The sequence below is a fragment of the Carlito syrichta genome, unplaced genomic scaffold, assembly GCF_000164805.1.
Source record: "Carlito syrichta isolate Samal-C Ts95f unplaced genomic scaffold, Tarsius_syrichta-2.0.1 Scaffold315076, whole genome shotgun sequence".
Classification (NCBI taxonomy): Eukaryota; Metazoa; Chordata; class Mammalia; order Primates; family Tarsiidae; genus Carlito; species Carlito syrichta.
The window spans coordinates 97,900-120,699 of NW_007259172.1; the positions used below are offsets into that span (position 1 = coordinate 97,900).

Sequence of the window (22,800 nt, forward strand, 5' to 3'; positions counted from 1 at the left end):
CATCCTTTAATGAGATGAGGGAAGTTTTCTTGAATGATTTCATGAAAATGTTGGTCCAACGTGGCTCCTGTTTCTCTTTCTGCCTCAGGAAGCCCAATTATTCTTAGGTTTGGTCTCTTGAAGTGATCATTCATCTCTTGCAGATTTTGTTCTGTCTTTTTGAGCTTCTTTTCTATGCTTTTGACAGTTTGGGTTAGTTCTGTGTTTTGGTCTTTCGAGCTCTGAGATTCTTTCTTCGGCTTGGCTGATTCTGCTTTCCATGCTTATTAGTCTGTTGTTCATTTCCATCACAGTATTCTTTACTGCTGTCATTTCTGACAACAGCTCCTTCCTATTTTCTTCTTGTCTCTCCTCAATTTTTTAAATTCTCTCCATTAATGTCTTGATGTCTTGGTTTGTTGCATGTAACCAGTCATTCTGGGGACTCTTCATTGTCTGTGTTCCAGAATCTGTTTTCTCAGTGTCTGATTTCCCAGGGGTCTGTGTAAGACCTATATTCTTCTTTTGGATTTTCTTCATTTGTGCGGTTTTTTTCCCCCTCTCTACTTTTTCCTTCCCTCCACGTCACCGTCTTCTTTAATTCTGTTATTCAGGGGTAAAGGGATTGGTTTTACTTCTGTTTGTTCAATCTCCTATTCTTTATGTATGTCCTCTTACTTTGTTCAATTCTGAAGTTGCACTGTAGGTTGGAGGAGGTCCTTTTTGCAGTTTTGAGATGTATTTAAGGGAAGAAACAACTCTCATAGAAACAAAAATAAAACATATAGTGATGCTAATATACAAGCTAACCAACCACCTTGTTAGCGTGCTGTTCCTCTATACAAAGATATGGTTTACAGAGAGAAGAAAAGGAAAAGGAAAAAAGAAAAAAGGGAACAATACAGTAGGAATAGAATTAAGTCATTAAACTGATAGAATCAATGAAGCACACTCTGAGACCTTTCGTTTAATTCCAATGTCCTTTCAGGTCTGATTTCTAGTTTTCTTTTCAAGCTGGTAAATTAGTTTGCAGTTAGAGTCAATTGCTCCTGATCTGCTGTGAAGGACAGTTCAGATTAACCTTCCTTCAGCAGTTTGGTCTATGTCTTTATCAAGCTTGTTTCTCCCGTTTCAGTGTTGTTACCTTGAATTGCCAGCAGGTGGTGCTATCTCATCTGCTCGCCCCAGAGGGTGTGGGGCCGGACAGGAACAAGATGGCTACCTGCCTCCGAGCAGGCAACAGGAGCCCCACCGCCGGGCGGGCAGGACAGTCTCAGACGCAGGATAGGTGGCAGCGATCCCAGCAGATCTTCCCTGAAGCGTTTCGTTGTGGATCTCCTCGGGTCATGTGGTGTGATATGCTACCCCTCCCAGAGGCCGTGGCGGTGGTGGCACCGGCGACGGCAGCGGCAGTGGTGGTGGGGGGAGGGGCGGCGGCGGTGGTGGTGGCAGGACCATTTGGAATGCAGTCAAAACTGTCCAGTTGTTCCGATGGCAGCAGCTGAGCTCTGTCTGTAGAGCAGGCTGCGATGCTGGGGTCCCCAGCCCCCCGGGGCGAGAGTCAGAGACCCACTGCAGATCTCCCTTGCAGAGGGCTTCAGACGCCGGGTTGCCCTGTCACCATCTTGCCACGTCCTTATCTTTCTTTCTAAACAGTTTATAATTTTATTACATTTAAATGTGTGTATTAGTTTGTGAGTTAATTTTTGTGTGAAGTGTGAGGTTTAAGTGAGGTTCATTTTTTTTTTTTTTGCCAATGTATGTCCCATTGCTCTAGCACTATTTGCTGAAAAGTTCTCTTTACTCCATTGAAATGCTTTTTACACATTAGTAAAAAATCAGTTGATCATATTTCTGTTGTTCTATTTCTAGGTTCTCTGTTCTGTTCCCTTGATCAATGCATCTTTTCCTCCACCAAAACCACACAGTCTCAATTAGTATAACTGCATAGTAAACCTTGAAATTTAGTAGAATGATTTCTTCTACTTTATTCTTTTTAAAAATTATTTTAACTATTCTAGGGCCTATGCTTTTCCATAAAAATTGTACTTGGATTGTAGATATTGCATTAAATCTATCACATTTAGGGGAATTGACATATGTAGTATTTCCAATCCATAAACATGATCTTCTCTGATTTTTTTCATCAGCATTGTACAGTTTTCAGCATATAAATCTTAAGTATGCTTTGTTAGATTTATACTTAAGTATTTAATATTTTGAACAATTGTAAATAATAATGTAATTGTAAATATAACATATTTTTAATTCTGTATGATTATTGTTAGTATAGGAAATATAATTGATTTTTGTATGTTTGCCTTATATCCTTCATTATTAATAAATTCACTTATTAGGTATAGGAAAGTTTTTTAAAAGATAGATTCCTTAGGATTTTCTATGTAGACAATTGAGTCATCTGCAAATAAAAACAGCTTCATTTCTTCCTTTTCAATCTGTAGGCATTTTAGATTATTTTCTTATCTTATTGCTGTGGCTAGGGCTTCCAGCATTGTGTTGAGTAAGAGTGATGAGATCAGATTCTCTTGCCTTATTTCTGATCTTAGGGAAAATATTCAATTTTTTTTTTAATCATAAAGTATAACATTAGTTGTAGGTTTGGAGTAGATGTTTTCTTTGGCACAAAATGAAGATTAAGAAGTTCCTTTCAATTTCTATTTTTCTGGGAGTTTTTAAAATGAATGGATGTTGAATTTTGTCAAAGACTTTTTCTATATCCGTTGACATGATCATGTGATGTTTCTTCTTTGGCCTGTTAATATGATAATTTACTATTGTAAACATACCAGGAATTTGTTTTAGTCAGATATAATAAGACATGCAGGCATGAAAGTAATTGCTATGAAAGAAGATATTAGTTATACTCAAAGATCCCTGAAAATAAAAAGTATGCCATGCCACAGAAGGGTGCCACATGGGAAAGAAGCCCCCAAGGCCAATCAGAAGGCAGAGTGAGTCAGCGGTAATAGCCTTTACTGTGTTTTTCATGGGGAGAAATGGGGAAAGCGGGAAAGAAGACTAAGCAAGTTTCAAACTGGCTAGTTTTAATCATTTCAGTGAACTCCTGGTATAGGGGCTGTCAGCAGTTGTTTGGTATCAGACCCTGCAGTGATTAGGGCATAAGAATAGGGACCCAGGGTATAAAAGCCCAAGAGGTGGTTGGTGATATGGGTGCTAGATTGATCAGTTTGTATACAAAAGAGTGTTTCTAGGCTGGTGACTTTTTATCTCTAAGAATCAGCTAACCTACTTGAGACAGCCCATCCCTGACCAAGAAGACCTAAAATGTCAAAGCATCAAGTATAGAAACTAGAATATGTGGTTAACACAATTGCATTGATTGATTTTTCAAATATAGAAGTAACCTTGTATCTCTGGAATAAACCCCACTTAATCATAGTGTATAATTCTTTTTATATATTACTGAACTATATCTGGCAATTTTATTTATTTATTTATTTATTTATTTGAGTTGGAGTCTCACTGTCGCCCAGACTGGAGTGCAGTGGCTGCTCCCGGCCACCGCAGCCTCGACCTGCTGGGCTCCGGCGATCCTTCCAGCTCAGCCTTCAAAGTAGCTGGAACTACAGGCGCATGCTACCACGCCTGGCTAATTTTTTTTGATTTATTGTAGAGATGAGGTCTCTCCTGCCCAGGTGGGTCTCGAACCCGCAGGCTCAGACAATCCACTCACCTCAGCCTCTCAAAGGTGTGGGATTACAGGCTGAACCACCGAACCTGGCTTATATCTGGTAATTTTAAAAGGATTTTTGCAATTGTTCATAAATAATATTGGTCTATAATTTTAGCCATTTTTTCATTTACCGATGTAAGGATAATACCAACTTCACATATGATTTGGAGAGTACTTCCTTCACTTCTATTTTTGAAAAAGACTGTGTAGAATTGGTGTTAATTCATTTTTAAAAGTTTAACAGTTATAGTTATGGATGGTGAGAAGTCCAAGGTTGAGAGGCTGTATCTGGTGAGGGCCTTTTTACTTGTGAGGACTCTGCAGCATACCAAGATGGTGCAGGGCATTTCATGTTGAGGGGCTGAGTGTGGTATTTCAAGTCTCTCTTTTTCTCCTTATAAAGCCACCAATCCCACTCCCGTGATAACTTACTGATATGTTGATCCATGAAAGGGTTAAATCCATTCCTGAGGGTAGACCCCTCATGACCCAATCATCTCTTAAACCCCCTCCTCTTAATACTTTTCACATTGGGGATTAAGTTTCAACATGAGTTTTGAAGGACACTTTTTTTTGGTCCAATCTTTGGGTTATTAAGAAGGGTGTAATTTCCAAATGTTTGGAGATTTTCTTGTTTTTTTTCCCTAAATTTATTTCTAGTTTGACGTCATTATAGACAGAGAAAATAATTTGTGTTATTTTACTTCTTTTAAATGTATTGAGATTTGTTTATTACTCAGCTATGATTTGTCTTGGTATATATCCTATGTGCACTTGAAAAAAAGTACATTTCTTCTGTTGTTGAGGAATATTTTATAAGTATCACTTGAATCCTGCAGATTAATGGTATTATTGAATAACTCTATGTCCTTGCTGATTTTTTGTTTAAAAGACTATCAATTGTTGAGTGAACAATAGTGAAGTCTCTAACAATAATTGTGGATTTGTCTATTTTTCCAGTTCAATTAGTTTTTGCTTCATACATAATTTATTTGAAGCGAGTTTTCTGTACATAGCATATATAGTGGATCATATTTTATAGTTTACTCTGCTAACTTTTGCCTTTTAATTAGAATATTTAGACCATACACTTAAATTAATTATTAAAACGTTAGGGCTTTGTATGCCATTTTATTTTCTTCCCTTTCTGTTTGTTCTCTCTTTTCTGTATTCCACTGTTTTCTCTTTCCTGCCTTTCTCTGGGTTGTAATTCCTTTTGATATTCTGTTTTGTTTTCTCTATAGTGTCATTAAGTATATCTCTCTGCATAGGTTTTAGTGTTTGCTACAGGTATTGCATTATACATTCATAACATCCAGTCTTTTCATGTTGACATTTAACCACTTCAAGTGAAGTATAGAAAACTTACTTCCTTTTGTAATCCTCTTTCCTCCCCAATTTGTAACATAATTTCTTAAATATTTCCCACACATCCATATTTGAACCCCATCGGAGTGTCATAATTTTTGCTTCAACTATCAAAGATAATTTAGAAACTTCAAGAGGTACAGAAAAGTCTATAATATTTACTTATAGTTTTGCTTACTGCATTCTTTCTTCCCTCCTAAGAACTCATTTGTCATTTCCTTTCTGTTTAAGGAAATTTTCTTTTATCATTTCCTGTTTAAGAGAACTTTCTCAAACTATGTTTTTGGAGAAGTCTGCTAGCAAATTTGTTTAGTTTTTTCTTGATCTGAGAATTTCTTGATTTCTGTTGATTCTTGAAGAATAGTTTTACTGGGTATAGAATTCTGGGTTGAGAATTCCTTTTTTTTTTCAGTACCTGAAGAATATTGTGCCATTTCCTTCTTGCCTTCATGGCTTCAAGTGAGAAATCTACTGTCATTCCACTTGTTTTTCCTCGCAGGCAAGATTTTTATTTTTATTTTTTTGGTACCTTCAATATTCCTCCTTTGGTTTTAAAAATATAATTATGATGTGTCTTGGCATCAGTTTATTTGGATTTATACTGTTTAGTATTCATTCTGCTTCTTGAATCTGTAGATTTATGTCTCCTATTAAATTTGAGAAGTTTTCAGCCATTATTTACTTTACTTTTCCAGCTCTGATCTCTCTTTTCCTTTTCTTTTCAGAGCTCTGATGGCATACATTTTAGGTTGTTGTTTTTTTGTTTTTTGTTTTTATAAACCCACAGGTCTCCATTCATTTTTTTAAAGTTTATTTTCTTTCTGTTGTTCGGTTGGTAATTTCTATTTTTCTGTCTTCCAGTTCATTGATTCTTTCCTCTGTCACTTCTATTCTTCTGTTGAGCTCATCTACTAACTTTAAAACTTTTTTTTGGTTATTGCAGCCTCCATAGGGTTATTTCTATATTTTGTATTTCTTTGCTAAAAGTTTCTGTTTATTTGCTGAGACTTTCTATTTTTTTTTTTTTTTTCATTTTTGTCCAGGATGTTCATAATTGCAGTTGAAGCTTTTTTATGATGGCTAATTTATGTCTTTGTCAGGTAATGCTAACATCTCTGCAATTTGGTGTTGTCCTCTATTGATTGTCACTTTTCATTCAATTTGAGATCTTTCTGATTCTTGGTATAGTGGCTTAAAAAAAAAAACCTGGACATTTCTTTACTATGCTCTGAAACTCAACTTTCTGTCAACCTTTTGTTTTAGCTGGCTTTTTTTAAAGACCACTTTGGCAGGGAAAGTAGGATGTGCTGCCTTCTTATTACTTAGTAGACGTAGAAGTTCATATTTCTCATTCAGTCTCTATAGGGGCCTCCACATTAGTGCTGGGCCGGGATGGGAATTATGGCTCCCCACATGATCTCCACTGACACTCTGGTGGTGGTGATGGCCTCATTACCATTGGGCAGTGGTCAAAGTCTCAACTGCCCATTAATCTTTTTCCAACACCATCCAAGTGGAGAAGGAGAGGAAATTCTCATGACTGACAGATGGGCAGGATGTCCATGTTTCCCTCATGGTCTCCACTGACACTTCCAGGGTGAAAGAGAATATCATTATTGGCCAGCAGAAATAAAAGTTCTGTCTGTCTACTTTGGGCTTCTGTAATGTTACCTGGGCAGTGATGTTACAAACCTTATTACAGCCTTGCTAGATTGAAAGTCCATGCTGGTCACTCAGGCTTTGCAAGCATTGTGAAAAAGGGACCACAGTTTTATTTCTGTGTTGTTTGACTGGAGTAGAGCAGCTATTGTCTAAAAGTTGTCTATCTTGCTAGGCTGTTCCTTAACCAGTTATTTGATTAAAGAGTAGTAGCCTTTTGTGAAGTTCCTATTTGCTTGTTTGCTTTTGTTTTTTGTCTTCACCAGTTGTTATTTCCAGAATACTGTTTTTTTTTGGCCCCATATCTAGGTTATATGAAGCAAAAAAAAAAAAAAAAAAAAAGGAAACCCAGGAAACCCTCTACCATGTTATTTCTTGGATCCTGAAGTTCCTAGCTCTTCTGTTTTTTTCTTTCTACTTTCAAAGTGTTCTTATGTTTATTTCATATGCAATACCCAAGGCTGTACTGAACTCTATCATTATAGTAGAAGAGGTATAGTAACCACTCTTCTGAACTCTATTAGTATAGTAACCACTGTACTGAACTCTACCATAATTGCAGAACTCTATCATTATAGTAGAAGAGGATCTGTGGGTACCCTCAAGGGAACACGTTTTTGCTAAACTATGGCCTTCTATTCTCATCTCATAGGCTCTATAGGGAAGGTAATGTGTTTTAAATTTGAAAACTTAAAAAATTAGAAAAGAATGAAGTAGCCTTAAAAGAGAAGTCTAAAAAGTGAATAAAGTTGGGCTATACCATTTAACTGAGAGTAAGCTTACCACAGCTCTTCTTGTGTTATGGAGTTTGAGACTATGGATTAAATGGAAGTACGAATCAAATGGTAAGTTATTGAAAATGCAAAAAAAAAAAAAAAAAAGATAAAGAAACAAACAAAAAAAGTATGCTTTACATTGAGATCACCATAAAATGAAAGCTACTGACCTCAGCAGTGTGGGCATGAGCTCAGATTACAGAAGGCAGGAAAAGGGGTCAAAATCACAGAGGAACCTAGTCAGTGGCAATTTCTGGAAAGTAAAGTTTAGAGAATATAGCCCATCATTTGTCATGTAGTGAACACTCATAAATATGTCCTGAATTAAAGAGGTGCAAGGCATGAACAAATTGTTTAGGGAAGAATTTAAAATACTAAATATATCATTCCGTAATTACTGTTTGAGGTTTTCCCCACTACTCTGTAAACTCTATATTATTTTATTCAGTGCATTAAGTCGAGCATATTGTAGACCATTAATGAATAGTTATAAAGTCCATTTTTAAAAAATGATCCAATTTAGAAAGGATAGAAGGATTAGCAGAGCTTGGGTCCTCATTAGTGCTGTTCACCAATACAATTGATCCTCTTCTTAATGGGCACATGGAGGAATTTTACCACCCGAACACCTAGAAGTCAGGCATGTGTTTGGCCTGTAAAATGTGACAGATGAAGCACATCATTTTGGGGCCAACTTTAAGCACCTAGGTATGATTATTCCATGTGGTTTCTCTGGGCGGTGGCAAGCAATACTGTTTCAGATGGGTGAGGCTGCATCCCTGACTGGGAGCAAATTAAGCAAGGCAGGACATTTAGCATGAGCAAGAAATCAATCAGGAAAGACAAAAATCAACCCAGACATTTAGTGTGAGCGAGGAATCAATCTTTATCATTTTAAATGTTAAAAGGCACGCCTTATTTGTTATTATAACATTGTATAACCCATCCTGAATGATAGAGCATGCTTTAGCAGTGAGATTATTGGTGATTTTTTCTTTTCTTTTTTCTTATCTAGTATTTTGTAATCTTTCAAATAGAACTTTTTTAAAAAAATCTATTTTTTACTGTTCTAGAATGTGTGTTATTTTTGTAATAAGGAAACAAGATTTATTTAAAATAAACTGGGGGCAGGAACATTTTATAACTTAAATATGTTTATAATTTGAAATGATGTTGTGTTTTTATTGACAAATGTATTAAAATGTTCAAAATGAATACTATTTTCTTAAACTTAAAAAATGTTTTGGTGCATACTCTTTAGTTAAGAACTCTGAAAGACAAGTGTTTTGCTGTCATTGAATCAAGGCCTACCACCTTGAGATAGGTCTGCTCCAGCCCCTAAGAAATGCATTTGCATGAGGATAGTAGATCCCCTTGGGGGTCCTAGGAGACTCGAATGTGACTAACAACCTCTCCTTTTTGTGCAGTTAGCTAATATGATTAGGCAGAGGAGACTGATAATGATGTGACTAGAAGAAAGTTGTGTTTTTTCATTTTACCTTCCCTCACCTTCCCCTTTGCAATCCCCTTTCCCCACACACCTGTGATTATTAATGACATGGCCCGGGTCATTCCAGAGTCCCAGAACACTTATATATTACCTTTATCTAGCACAAATCCCCTTCATTTAAATTTTATAGGAGAAACCTGAAGAAAAGTGTTTCTGTTTAACTCTAGCACAAACCCAGAGCTCCATGGCACAGTTTATACATGTTTATCAGCATATATCCCACTAGCTGACTTGAATGAGATGAATAAAAGCCCATACCTTCAATCTGGCAGGCTCATCAGCCAGGACCAACCTAGGGAAAAATTATAGGATCTCAGACCTATATTTTTATTTCAACCTCCCCTGACAGAATCAGAAGATAGTTTTTGATGTCTTTGATTATTAATTTATAAACTAAATTAAGTCTCCAGATATTTTTAAAAAGTTGATATTTTGTGGTTTTGCCTACTATCTCTAGAGTTTCATTTAGAGTTTTTTTTTTCCCCACCTTACTAGTCTAGAATTATATAAAACCATCAACTATTAAAATAAAAGAGAACTCTCTTATTGACCCTACTAAAAAAGATAGTAAAGTCCTGGTTTTATAAGCAAATGCTTTACTCTTATTTTTCTTTTGTAGACTCTCAGAACCCACAATTAGAATGTGAGATCATGAATTATATTTCTAAATAAGAAGTTAAAAGAAGCCAAAAGGAGTGAGGCTTGCACATAGCACTTCTTACAAAAAAAAAAGTTTTAGAAAAGGTCTTTTTTTAAGGAGCCAAAAAACTTTTAGATTCTGAACTGTACCTAAAAGAGAAAAGACAACCTTATTAAACACTTTTACATTTCTAAAATTAGAGATCATAGCTGGGCTTGGTGGCTCAGCCTGTAATCCCGCGCCTTGGGAGGCTGAGGTCAGTGGACTGCCTGAGCCCGCGGGTTCGAGACCCGCCTGGGCAACTTGGCGAGAACTCATATCCACAATAAATCAAAAATTAGCCGGATGTGGTAGCATGCTCCTATAGTTCCAGCTACTCGGAGGCTGAGGTGGAAGGATTGCCGGAGCCCAGCGGGTTGAGGCCGCGGTGCCGGGAGCGGCCACTGCACTCCAGTCTGGGTGACAGAGTGAGACTCCAACTCAAAAAATAAAATAAAATAAAATAAATAAATAAAATTAGAGATCATGGCAAATATAAAAATTAGTATAAATGATCTCTCTACCTCTGTACTTGGTGGTTTCACTAAGGTTTTGAAAATAAAAGAAACAACAAAATATTCTACACAGCAAATAACTTTTACTGAAACTGTCCAGTTTAGTCTTCAAAATATTTAATTCTTTTCTACTCTGTAAAATGTCTAGATAGAGGCAAAAAATTATTTTAAGCCTTTCAAATGTCAACCCTTAAGCGCAGTTCCATGCACTTACGTTGGAAACTAGGTCTCAGAGTGGAAGATGCTTAGGGATCCTGCAGACTCAAAGGGTTCTGAAAAAAAGTTAATAACCCTCTTTCCTTGTTACTAAAAAAGACCCAGGCGAGGCATTTCATACACCCGCAGGGAGCAACGAGCTGCCTGAACTGTTAACTCAGCCAGCTAGACTCCCTCTGCTTTCATCTCATTTTGCTAGCATTTTACAAAGATGTTTGTCACAATGAAATTGACAGCAAACTTGGCAATTGAAATAGCATTTAGATGGTCCTTTCTTAATTCTGTTAACAGAGATGAATGCAATCTGCTGTTAGGAGATCTTGGTCTTGTGGGACTAGCTCAGACTTTGTGGTCAAAGGTCTCATGTTCTATAGATCTAATTAGCACAGGGAGCAGCTTCCCAGTGTCTAAGACATAAACTGATCTGGATTCCAACGGCCTGATCTGGATTCTAAAATTGGAATCATTTTTTAAAATGCTGTTACTTCCTGATATTTACAAAATGGGTTGATCCGCAGAAAAACTTGTTCATATTCCCTCATTAGGGGGATCAACCAGCCCATCAATCAAGTATCATTTCCCTGGGACTTACTGGGTGCCCCCAGGGTGGAGCAGGAGCTAGTTCTGCAATCTGTGAAAAAGTTGTCTTGTTAGACTTTGGTTGATTCTACAGAGCCCCATCTACTAAGATCCTTTGAAATTCTTTTGCAGCAACCACTTCCTACACCGCAAGAGCTCACTCACCCAGAAAGTTCAGCTATTGTCATGATAATACTTGTAGAGAGGGTAGGAGGGAGAGAGTGGAAATGGGAATAAAGAGAGATCTTGTGCTCAGAGCCTGTGGGAACTGAAGCCTTGGTTACCTAACGCCGCGAGGAATTCAGACTCCCATCATTCTCCAGGCTGCACATGCTTCCATGCCATGTCAGAGGTCACACAATTGTGATTTGGAGAAGACAGGCCCGGCACCTATGCACGACTGTAAAGTTGTGGAGTCAAAAGGACAGAAGGGCGGCAAGGGAAATAGAGTAAACCTTAACAGCTAGGAAGTGCATTTTCTTCCTTTCCCCACCATAAAGCTAGAGCTTCTACCAGACAGAAGATACAGGTTGTTCTCTGAGACTTTGTCTCGGCTGGTGCAGTCTAACCTGGAGTGGTTACTAACCGGTGTTTGTGTCTCTCTTTCTACCGCAGGACAGCTTTCCTGCCCGCTTCGGAGGAGTCCATTTTGTCAACCAGCCCTGGTACATTCACGCCCTCTATACGCTCATCAAGCCGTTCCTTAAAGACAAGACCAGAAAACGGGTAATAAAAATGAACTCCTCATGTAAATCCCACATGGGGAATGCCGAGAACAGTCATGGTGCTCCTGCATTTGCGAGTGCTCTCTCTCATTCTCTCTCTCTCTCTCATCTTTCATTGTGGTTTTTCTGCAGCCCCTGAGCATTTGAGCCTCAGCTGGAGTTTGCAAATGGCCTGGATATAATCAATAATTCAGTAAAACTGGGTTATTTTCAGAGTCCCAATGACAAGCTGCAGGAAACTTTGAAGGCATGCAAATACCAGATGCCCATTTTACTGTAAATGCTTATGGGAAATACTGGATTCAGCTGCTTCCTGTTCATGGAATGTTTTAATAGCTAGTATTTTGTCCTGCAAATGTATTATCGCTATGAAGAATGTTGATAGTTTTTCTTCTCCTATGGCTTTTGGGCAGTAACTGCTTGCTTTATTACCTGTAAGGCTGGAAAAGCATTCTTCATTGGATATAATAATGGTCTTATGAAGAAGGCTTTTTAAATCTTAATTATGCCAATTGATAACATTTGGGAAGCTAGCCTTTTTCGTCTATCAGAGTTGGGCATTTTCATGGGCTTTTTCATTCTGATTACCTGAGTAACTGAATTTTTTTTAACCACCTCAAATCTCAATTTCCTCATTTATAAAATGGGAAAACTAACACCTACCTCACAGAGTTGTTGGGATAATTTAATAAGACAGCATATGAAAGCATGTAGCATGATACCACTTGTGTAGTGGAAATGTGGTAACTTGGATTTTTCTTTATCATTTAGCTCACTTTTATTTTTTTATTCCAAAGTTATTGAGGTATACTTGACAAAATAAAATAGTATATATTTAGCGTGCACAATGTGATGTCTTTATGTACATATGCATTGTGAAATGATTATCACAATCAAGCTAATTAACACATCATCACCTCACATAGTGGATGTGTGTGTGTGTGTTTGTGTGTATGTATGTGTGGTGAGAACACTTAAGTTCTCTCTTAGCAAATTTCAAGTATACAAAACATTATTAATAATTATAGTTACCTTGATGTAAAATAGATCTAAAATTGCATCTTCCAATCTAACTGAAACTTTGTACCCTTTAACCAGTATCTCCCTGTTTGCCCCTCCCCTTATCCCCTGGCAACCACCCTTTTATTCTCTACTTCTATGAGTTCAACTTACTGAGATTCCACATATAAGTGAGATCATGTAGTATTTGTTTTCCTGTGTCTCATTTCACGTAGCATAATGTCCTTCGGGTTCATCCATGTTGTTGAAAATGGCAGGATTTTATTTTTCTTTAAGGCTGAGTGTATTCCATTGTGTATATATACCACATTTTCTTTATCCCTTCATCCATTGATAGACACTTAGGTTGTATTCATATCCTGGCTATTATGAATAATGCTAAAGTCTTTTCTTTTAGACTTTCTTTTTCTAAATTTTTATTTATTTATTTATTTATTTTAAAGATACGGAGTACAATTCAGGGTTAAGTATACAAATGTTCATTATGCAGGTATCCTTGAGGATGATGTGTGCCCTCCGGCAGAATCCCCCTATTCCCCATCCTGCCTGCCCACCCATGGGCATATTCCCACTACCGCCAATCCTTCTCTTATAGTATTATGATAATTGTTCAAGGTTCACTTATGAGTCAGAACATGTGGTACTCAGTTCTTTGTTTCTGTGATAGATCATTCAGTATTATAGACTCTAAGTCCATCTAAGTTGCTGGGAAATTCATAATTTTGTCATACTTTATGGCTGCATAATATTCCATCGTGTATATGTACCACATTTTTAAAATTCAGTCCTCTTTTGATGGACAGCATGGTTGGTTCCATGTTTTTGCTATTGTTAATGCTGCAATAAGCATGCATGTGCAGGTATCTTTCATAGAGTGATTTGGGTTCCTACGGGTATATTTCCAGTAGGGGGGTTGCAAGGTCATATGGAAGGTCGATTTTTAGACCTTTTAGGAATCACCAAACTGTTTTCCACATAGGTTGTACTAGTTTACACTCCTACCAACAGTGTAGAAGCAGTTCTTTTACCTCACATCCTCTCCAGTATCTGTTGGTTTCTGAATTATTGATGATGGCCATCCTGACTGGAGTTAGATGGTATCTGAGTGTGGTTTTAATTTGCATTTCTTTGATGACCAGTGAGGCTGAGTAATTTTTCATATATCTGTTGGCTGTTCGTATATCTTCTTTTGAGAAGTGTCTATTCATATCTATGCCCATTTTGTAATGGGCTGTTTGGTTTTTTCTTTTTGGCACACTTGAGTTCCTAGGAGATCCTAGATGTTAAGCCTTAGTCAGTTATACAGTTGGCAAATATTCTTACCCAGTCAGTGAGCTATCTCCCTGCTCTTTTGATAATTTCTTTGGCTTTGCAGAAGCTTGTCAGTTTGATGAGGTCCCACTTGTCTACTCATCCTTTATGGCATGGGGACTTGGGGTTTTGATCTGGAATCAGTTGCCAGTTCCAATTTCTATAAGGGTGTCTTCTGCATTTTCTAAGGTTCTTATAGTTTGAGGTTTTACATGTAGGTCTTTGATCCATTTAGAGTTGACTTTTGTGCATGGTGATAGGTGGGGGTCTTGTTTTAATCTTCTCCATGTGGTCAGCCAGTTTTCCAAGCACCATTTACTGAATAGGTTCTCCTCTCCCCAGTGGTTGGTGGTAGAGGCTTTATTGAAGATGAGTTGGTTGAGAAATTGATGTTTTCCTTCTGGAATTTCTATCCTGTTCCATTGGTCTATATGTCTATTCTTGTACCAATCCTAGGCTGTTTTGATCATTGTAACTTTATAATAAAGCTTAAAGTCTAGGAGTGTGATACTTCCCACTTTTCATGGTGGTTTATGTTTCCATATGAATTCCTGTATTGTCATTTCCAGATCTGAGAAGAATGCTGCTGAAAATTTAATGGGTATTGCGTTAAATCTGTAGATTGCCTTGGGTAGGATGGACATCCTAACAATGTTGATTCTTCCAATCCATGAACATGGAATATTTTTCCATTTGTTTGTGTCATCTTTAATTTCTTTGAGTAGTGTTTTGTACTTTTTGCTGTAAAGGTCTTTGACTTCTCTGGTTAGGAAGAGGATAAGGTGTTTCATTTTTTTGTGACTATTGTGAATGGGATTGTTTGGGTATCTATTTGTTTATTGTTGGTGTATAGAAACGTGACTGTCTTTTGCACATTTATTTTATGCCCTGAAACTTTGCCAGTCTTTTATCTGTGCAAGGAGGTTTTTGACAGATTCTCTTGGGTTTTCAAGGTATAGAATCATGTCATCTGCAAAGAGAGAGAACTTAACTTCCTCCTTTTCTATTTGTATAACCCTGATTTCCTTCTGTTGTCTGATTGCTCTAGCTAGGACTTCCAATACTATGTTGAACAGGAGAGGTGAGAGTGGTCATCCTTGTCTTCCATTTTTCAGGGGAAATGGTTTCAATTTCTGTCTGTTTAGTAGTATGTTGGCTATGGGTTTCTCATAGATGGCTCTTACTATTTTGAGGTATGTTCCATCTATGCCTAGATGTTTGAGAATTTTTATTAAGAAGGGGGACTGTATTTTATCAAAAACTTTTCCACGTCTAATGATATAATAATGAGGTTTTTGTTTTTACATCTGATGATATATTTAATTACGTTTATGGTCTTGCAATGTTGAACCAGCCCTGCCTCACTGTGATGAAGCTTACTTGGTAATGGTGGATGATTTTTGAGATGTGTTGTTAGATTCAGTTTGCTAGAATCTTATTGAGAATTTTAGCATCTATGTTCATCAAGGATACTGACTTGTAGTTCTCTTTCTTTGTTGAATCTTTACCCAGTTTGGGTACCAATGTGATGTTAGCTTCATAAAATGATTTGGTGAGAATTCCATCTTTCTCAATTGCCTGAAATACTTTCAATAGGATTGTAATCAGCTCCTCCTTGTATGTTTTATAGAATTCTGCTGGAAAGCCATCTGGTATAGGGCTTTTTGTTTTTGTAGGTAGTTTTCTTTTGACATATTCAATTTACTGGCTTGTTATTGGTTTATTTAGGGTCTTGATTTCTTCTTGTTTCCACCTGGGAAGGTTGTGTGATGTCAGAAAGTCCTCCATTTCATTTAGGATTTTGAGTTTGTTTCAATGCAGGTCTACATAGTAATCTCTGATAATCTTTTGTATTTTTTCAAGGTCAGTTGTGACTTGATCTTTTGCATTTCTGATTGTGTTTATTTAGGCTTTTTCTCTCTCTTTTTTGGTCAGTCTAGTTAGGGGTCTATCAATCTTGTTTATCCTTTCAAAAAAAAAACAGCTTTTGGTTTCATTGATATTTTTGTCTTCTATGTCCTGAATTTGGGCTTTTATTTTGGTGATCTGGATTCTTCTGCTGAAGTTAGGGTTTTGGTGATCTTGCTTTTCCAGCTTTCTTAGGTGATTTGTTAGGCTGTTAACTTGTGATCTTTCTATTTTGTTCATGTGTGTTCATAGAGATTTGAATCCTCCTCTCAGTACTGTTTTCATGGCATCCCAGAGATTTTGGTAAGCGGTTTCTTTGTTTTCATATGTTTCCAGGTATCTTTTAATCTGTGTTTTGATTTCTGTGTTCACCCAGAAGTTGTTTAGCATCATGCCATTTAGTGTCCATGTCTTGGTGGGTTTTGGGGGATCTTTGTTGGTACTGATATTTATTTTTATTCCACTGTGGTCCTAGAAGGTACATAGCAGAAGTTCAATCTCATGGAATTTATTTATGCTTGATTTAGGGCCAAGGAAGTGGTAGATCTTAGAGTATGCTCCATGTGGTAATAAGTAGAATGTATATTCCGTGGTTGTTGGGTGGAGTGTTCTGTAGGTATCAATTAAGTCCATTAGGTCAAGCATCACTTTGAGGTCAGGATCTCCTTGTTGACTTTTTGTCTTGATGATCTGTCTAGGGTTGTTAGTGGGGTATTTAGGTCTCCAGCTATGATAGTATTAGACACAATATATTTTTTAAAATTTACCTAGAAGCTGCTTTATGAAAGTTGGTGCTCCTATGTTGGTTGCATATATGTTTAGGATGGATTTTTTTGTTGATGGATTGAGCCTTTTATTATTATGTAGTGACCTTCCAAATCTTGTTAAATTTTTGATATCTTAATGGGTATTTTGTCCTATATTAAGATCATGACTCCTGTTTTCTTTTGGGTCCTTTTTTCCTGAAATTTTGTTTTCCATCCTCTTACTTTAAGCCTGTGAGTGTCCTTTCTGGTAAGATGAATCTCTTGGAAACAATATACTGCAGCCTCATGATATTTTATCCAATTTACCATCTGTGTCTTTTTAGTGGTGCATTTAGTCCATTCCATTCAGTCTAATTATTGAGATTTGAGAGTTTATCCCTGTCATGAGGTTCTTACAGAGACTGTTGTTTTGCTACTGTTTGTTTATTTGTTTGTTGTCTTTCTTTTTATTTTTGAGTTCTTTCATGTGTGTTTTCAATCTTTTTCCTGCATTTCTGGGAAGGGCATTGTTGTTCTTTTTTTCCTTTCTTCTGTGTTTAATATTTTCTTAAGTGTTTCTTGTAGTGCTGGTCATGCGGCAATGTAAACTCTTAGGGACTGAATGCCTGGGAAGGATTTTAGTTCTCCATCACTAATGAAACTTAGCTTAGCTGGGTAGGTAATTCTTGGTTGAAATTATCTTTGAGAACTTTGAAGATTGGACTCCAAGCTCTCCCAGTCTGAAGTGTTTCTTAGATAAATCTGCTGCTGTTCTATTTGATTTTCCCTGGTAGGTAGTCTGACCTTTCTCTCTTGCTGCTTTAGGATATTTCTTTTATACCTACTTTGTGTAGATGAATTAATATGTGTCTGGGAGTTGGTCTTCTCATTTGTTGTCTTGCAGGTGTTCTCTGAATCTCTTGTGTTTGAATGGTCATATCACTGATGAGATGAGGGAAGTGTTCTTAGATAATTTCATGGAATGCTTGTTCCAGGGTGGTCTCTGTCTCTTTATCTGTCTCAGGGATCCCAATTAATCTTAGGTTCAACCTCTCCTGAAATATGCTCATCTCTTGGAGGTTTTGTTCTGACTTTTAAAGTTTCTTTTCTGTGTTTTAAACTGTTTGAGCTAGTTCCATGTTTTGATTCTCAAGCTCTGCGATTCTTTCTTCTGTTTGGTTAATTCTGCTTTCCATGCTTATCAGTTTGTTGTTTATTTCATTCACTGTATTCTTTATTGCTCAGTTATCAACTCCTTCATTCTTTTCTTTTCTCTCCTCATTTCTATTTATTCTCTCTGTTAATATCTTGATATCTGGGTTGGTGGTTTGAGACCAGTCATTCTTTGGGCTCTTCATTGATTTAGTATAGGAGTCTGTATTCTCAGTGGCTGACCTCCCAGGGTCTGTGTGTTACTCATATTTTTCCTTTGGTTTTTTTTCATTTGTGTAGGTTTTCCTCCCCCTCCCCCCCTTTTTTTAACCTCTTCTTTAATTCTCTTGTTCAGTGATAAGGGGGATAGCTTTTATTTCTGTTTGCTCAATCTGCTATTCTTCCTTATGTGGATCCTCTGGTTTTGTTCAATTCTGAAGCTGACTAGGGGTGGGGCCCTGTGTCTTTTGCAGTTTTGAGATTTAATTGAGGGAGGAGCTGTAATTCAGAGGCTATCTGCAGATCCCAATATCTGCTGACAGGTGTGTGTGCCCCCTGGAACCCACTTCCCACTGCCTTACAATTTGTTCATGCAGTGGGGGTTGTCTCTTTGCTCCCCTGAAAGCAAAATGAGATAGGAAAAGGGAAAAGAATGGAACAAAGAAAGAAGAAGATGAAAGGGAGGTTGAGAGAGAGAAGAAGAGGGAAAACAGACAGGCATGCCAACTAGCATAAACAGAGACAAACAAAGATAGAAAAAATAAGAAAGAGAAAAACATGCAGACAATCATACAAGCAAACAAACAAACTAAAACTTCTCCCTTTAGTGTACTCTCCCTCAAAAATACCCATACATAAGCAGAAAATCTAAAAAAAATTTAAAATAACAGAAACAAAGCAAGTATTAAAACATAATAAAAACACAAAGAAGGAGTGAAGGAGAAAAGCTGAAACTAAAACAAAAACAAACTAACAAAAAAACTTGCCCTCTGGCATTTTCTGTGACTTCAGTTTCCTTTCAGGCCTCTGCCTTAGGAAGCAGCTCTGGTCTCCAGCACCTCTCCTTCATTCTCAGTGCAGGCTGATAGGGTTACTCTCAGTGTGAGTAAGAAGCCCCAAAAACTACTGTGGGAGGAGGGTGGCTCAGATCCAGAGTCACCTTCCTGGTTGCTGCTGCTATCAAGTCTCCCACTCAGATCTGACATGTCTGTGCCTATTCCAGCATGGGGGAGGGACATCTGACTCTCTGAGTCTGATGAGAAGATAGCCTCTGGGCTCCAAGACAGAGGCAGGGTGAAGCTGGGCTGGTCAATGCAAGTCTCTGCCTGGTCCAGGACTGAGAAGATTGTACCCGTCACCAGCGTTTGAGCTTTATTCCAGATTTCCACTACCTGCTTTCTTGTGCCAGGTCTGCAGCTGCAGGTGATGGTGTGAGCTGGGTGCTGGTGCCAAGCGACAGCTGTTCTCCCCTATCTCCTCTCAAGAGAGTTCTGAGAACAGCAGACAATTGTGTGCACCTGGGTCTCTAATCTCAGGGCAGTGGGAGGTTGCAGTCACCTCTGGAGGAGAGTCCTGGGTGCATTAACCTGAGTCTTCCCTCAGACAGACTTTCACTCATCCACTGGCACACACCTACTCATGCAGAGAAGTTTTATGGACATTTACTTTTGCGGAGACTCTCACAGTCTGACTTGTTCCATTGCCATCTTGCCCAGAAGTTGCTCTTTTAGGCTTTCTGATTTTAGCTACCTCCTGGGTCAGGAATATCACTCTCATTGTAACCTGGCCAAGGTCATTCTTACAACACCGTTATATGTGCCTTGATACCGAGGGCATCCAACACCAGAGAAGAACTCTGAGTATCTGGAAAGATTGATGATATGAGGGGTACCCCCATTCCCTGCACACATCCTATAGTATTCTAACCCCTAGACTTCAAATGCTTCCAGGTTTTTAAGAAGCATTGCAGTAGGACATGAGAGAGGTAATTCTGCTGTTCTCAACAAGTGTGGAACAGGGAATTAGAACTCACCAGCATCAGGAGATAGATTCACTCTGAGACATTTTGCAATTTATCTGGAACTCAGGATAGTGCTAAGGACAGAACAGTATTCTAGACTGTTCTCAATATGGCTTTAGGCTTTCCAGCATCTTATTCTTCTACTCAGGATGAAACCAGTGGAGATGCCTCCCATAGTGAACACTTGCTGTCATGCCATAGGAGGGAGTTTTTGGAACTCTGGGCACAGGACAGAATCTGACAGGTGGAGGAGCCAGTCTCCTGCTTTTGTGTTCTTCCATCCTACAAGACACCCAGAAGGGAGGCCAGCCTCAATACCATTCTTTGTCCTTCAAGAACTGGTGGGTACAAATGACTTATCTAAACATCAGGGCCAGTTTCAAATATGACCACTCCCTCTGAGAAGTTTTATAAAAGTCAGAGAAAGTGAATTTCTTCAAAGGAAATTCTTAATAAAATTCAGTCATACCTACTTCCAATGTCAGAGAATGTACATTGATTTCTGAAGTGCTCCAGTGGTCTTCTGAAGAATGAGAATGTCTTGTCCTCTTCATCTTTCAATATGCCACTATATCATAATTTAAAATAAATCCAATAGAACAAAATAGCAAGTGTTTATTACTGAGATCCTATATATAAGTATTTTTTAAAATTACATTTATTTTAATCACAGTTAACTGTGGCATGGGTGTGTGCATGAATGTGTGTATAACTGATGGTCTTTTACTTGGTTGCAACTATTGTGTTACACATAATTAACTTCATGCCTGCAACATGAAATGTGGGAACTGATGACATCACACAGATATACTTTAAATCACCTTTTAGAGTCAATTCCTAGATTGCAGTCAATGCTAATTATCTACAAATCCTCTTTGTGGATTTGTCTGCAAATGATTGTAATTTGGGAGGAGGGGAGTTTCCATCATTATCCATTGGATGTCCAGAAGATGCATACTTGTTTAGTAATTAGTCCCCAGTCCAGACAAATAGGGAAAATTGCTACTAGAATATCCTGCAATAAAGTATCAGGCCACAGTTCTCAATTTTATTGAATAATAATTGATTATAATTCTACGTTCGACCCACCAATACCCTGGTGGCTAAGGAGCATTTTAAAGGAATAAGAGGACACCATCTCTTTCCCTAGTTATTCTCTTCCTATGGGGAAAGTGAAACATACATGAATACATCAGAAAGAAATAGGAGTCAGCAAATATGAAAGCGTTACTTGGAGGGCAGGCGGGGAGACCTAGAATGCTCAGGTATCACTGGAACAGATTTGAAAAGAAACTGCAACTTGGTCCAGGTCTGAGAAGAATCTGGAGGACTGGGAAGGAGTGCACCAGTGGGAGAACAGAGAAGTCTGGGAATCCAGGCATGGCTGGGATTGGGTGGTCTGTATCAACCGCTTCTTTCATCAGAAGGGATAATTAGAAGATGACTATATGTGCAAATTTGGCCCATGGCCAAATAACACTCAATCTGTTCATAAACTTCATATTTAACAACTATTAATTCAGTTCCTTTTCTGAGCAATAAATTAATATTTTATGAAGACTAGGCTACAGTCACAAAATGAATGCCTATTTAAACACCATGATCACCGAGAGTGCATCCAATTTGTCATTGCTAAATTGTGTATTAGATTAAATACTTGGTCATGTGTTTTGAATTTTTTTATTGCTAATTATTTTTCTTCTTTACAGATTTTTCTGCATGGAAACAATTTAAACAGCCTCCACCAGCTAATACACCCTGAATTTTTGCCCTCTGAATTTGGAGGAACTCTTCCTCCTTATGATATGGGAACTTGGGCCCGGACGTTACTCGGTCCTGACTACAGTGATGAAAATGACTATACTCACACTTCCTATAATGCAATGCATGTGAAACATACAAGCTCCAACCTGGAGAGGGAATGCTCACCCAAGCCGATGAAAAGGTAAGGCCTGGGTTATCAGAGCCTTCCAATCAGAGGTCAGTGAAATTTTTGATTTGAGCCTATTGTGGGTTAACTAATTGGAAAGCTCTATGGGCACAGAACTTGAATAAAATAAATTGCAATGCATTCTCAGCTGATTTCACTAAAATTGGAAGCAAACAGGACTTGGCTGGCCTAGAAATATAGCTGTCCCCATTGTATTAAAGGAACAGTTAAAAAGTAAGACCTCGTGTATTTCCTGATTACAGATCTGGTTTCTAGGGAGTTTGTTGATACACACAGAATAAAATGTTGGACCTTGGAGATATACCAGACAGAAAAACCACCTGCAAGAAAATGTTCCTATCATTCATTCATTTGGAACCATTTATTGAGCATTTACTTGACTGCAACACAGATTAGAGACCAGGGATACAAACATAAATAAGACATCAAAGCAGCAAGCCAGGTACAATGGCTCACACCTATAATCCCAGCACTTTGGGAGAGGAGGCAGGAGGAGAGCCTAAATCTGCTGGATCGAGATAAGACTGGGCAGCTTGATGAGGTCTCATCTCTACAACAAATCAAAACATTAACCAGTGTGGTGGCATGTGCCTGTAGTTCCAGCTACTTGGAAGGCTGAGGTGGATCAATCACCTGAGCCAGCAGGTGGAGGCGGCTGTGGTAGTCATGAACATGCCACTGCACTCCAGCCTGGCTGACAGAGTGAAACTCTAACTCAAAAAACAAACAAAACTAAACCAGAGAGAGAGAGAGAGAGAGAGAGAGAGAGAGGAAGAGAGAGAGAGATGTGCCTAAGGCTTTTTGCAACATATTTATAAAGTAGGTGACATTTTGTCTGAGTTCTGAAGGAGGAAGATCAGCACCCCAAGCTTAAAAAAGAGAAATTCCTAGATTGCAGACAATGCTCATTATCTACAAATGGCTACATTCCAGGCAGAGGGGACAGACTGAGGCATGGTAGCAGTAGAATG

The 22,800-nt window shown here is 38.0% G+C and overlaps 1 protein-coding gene across 1 annotated transcript in view; it reads left to right on the forward strand.

Annotated features, from left to right (window-relative positions):
* Positions 1-21,938, forward strand: part of LOC103274857 (clavesin-1) — a gene marked incomplete at its 5' end in the record, with an annotated part of 98,665 nt that extends 76,727 nt beyond the window's left edge. The window contains 2 exons of the mRNA XM_008072272.2: positions 11,612-11,722; positions 21,588-21,938. Of these exons, the coding sequence (XP_008070463.1) occupies positions 11,612-11,722; positions 21,588-21,827 (351 nt within the window). The remainder of the gene's footprint in view (positions 1-11,611; positions 11,723-21,587) is intronic.
* Between the last annotated feature and the right edge of the window lie 862 nt (positions 21,939-22,800).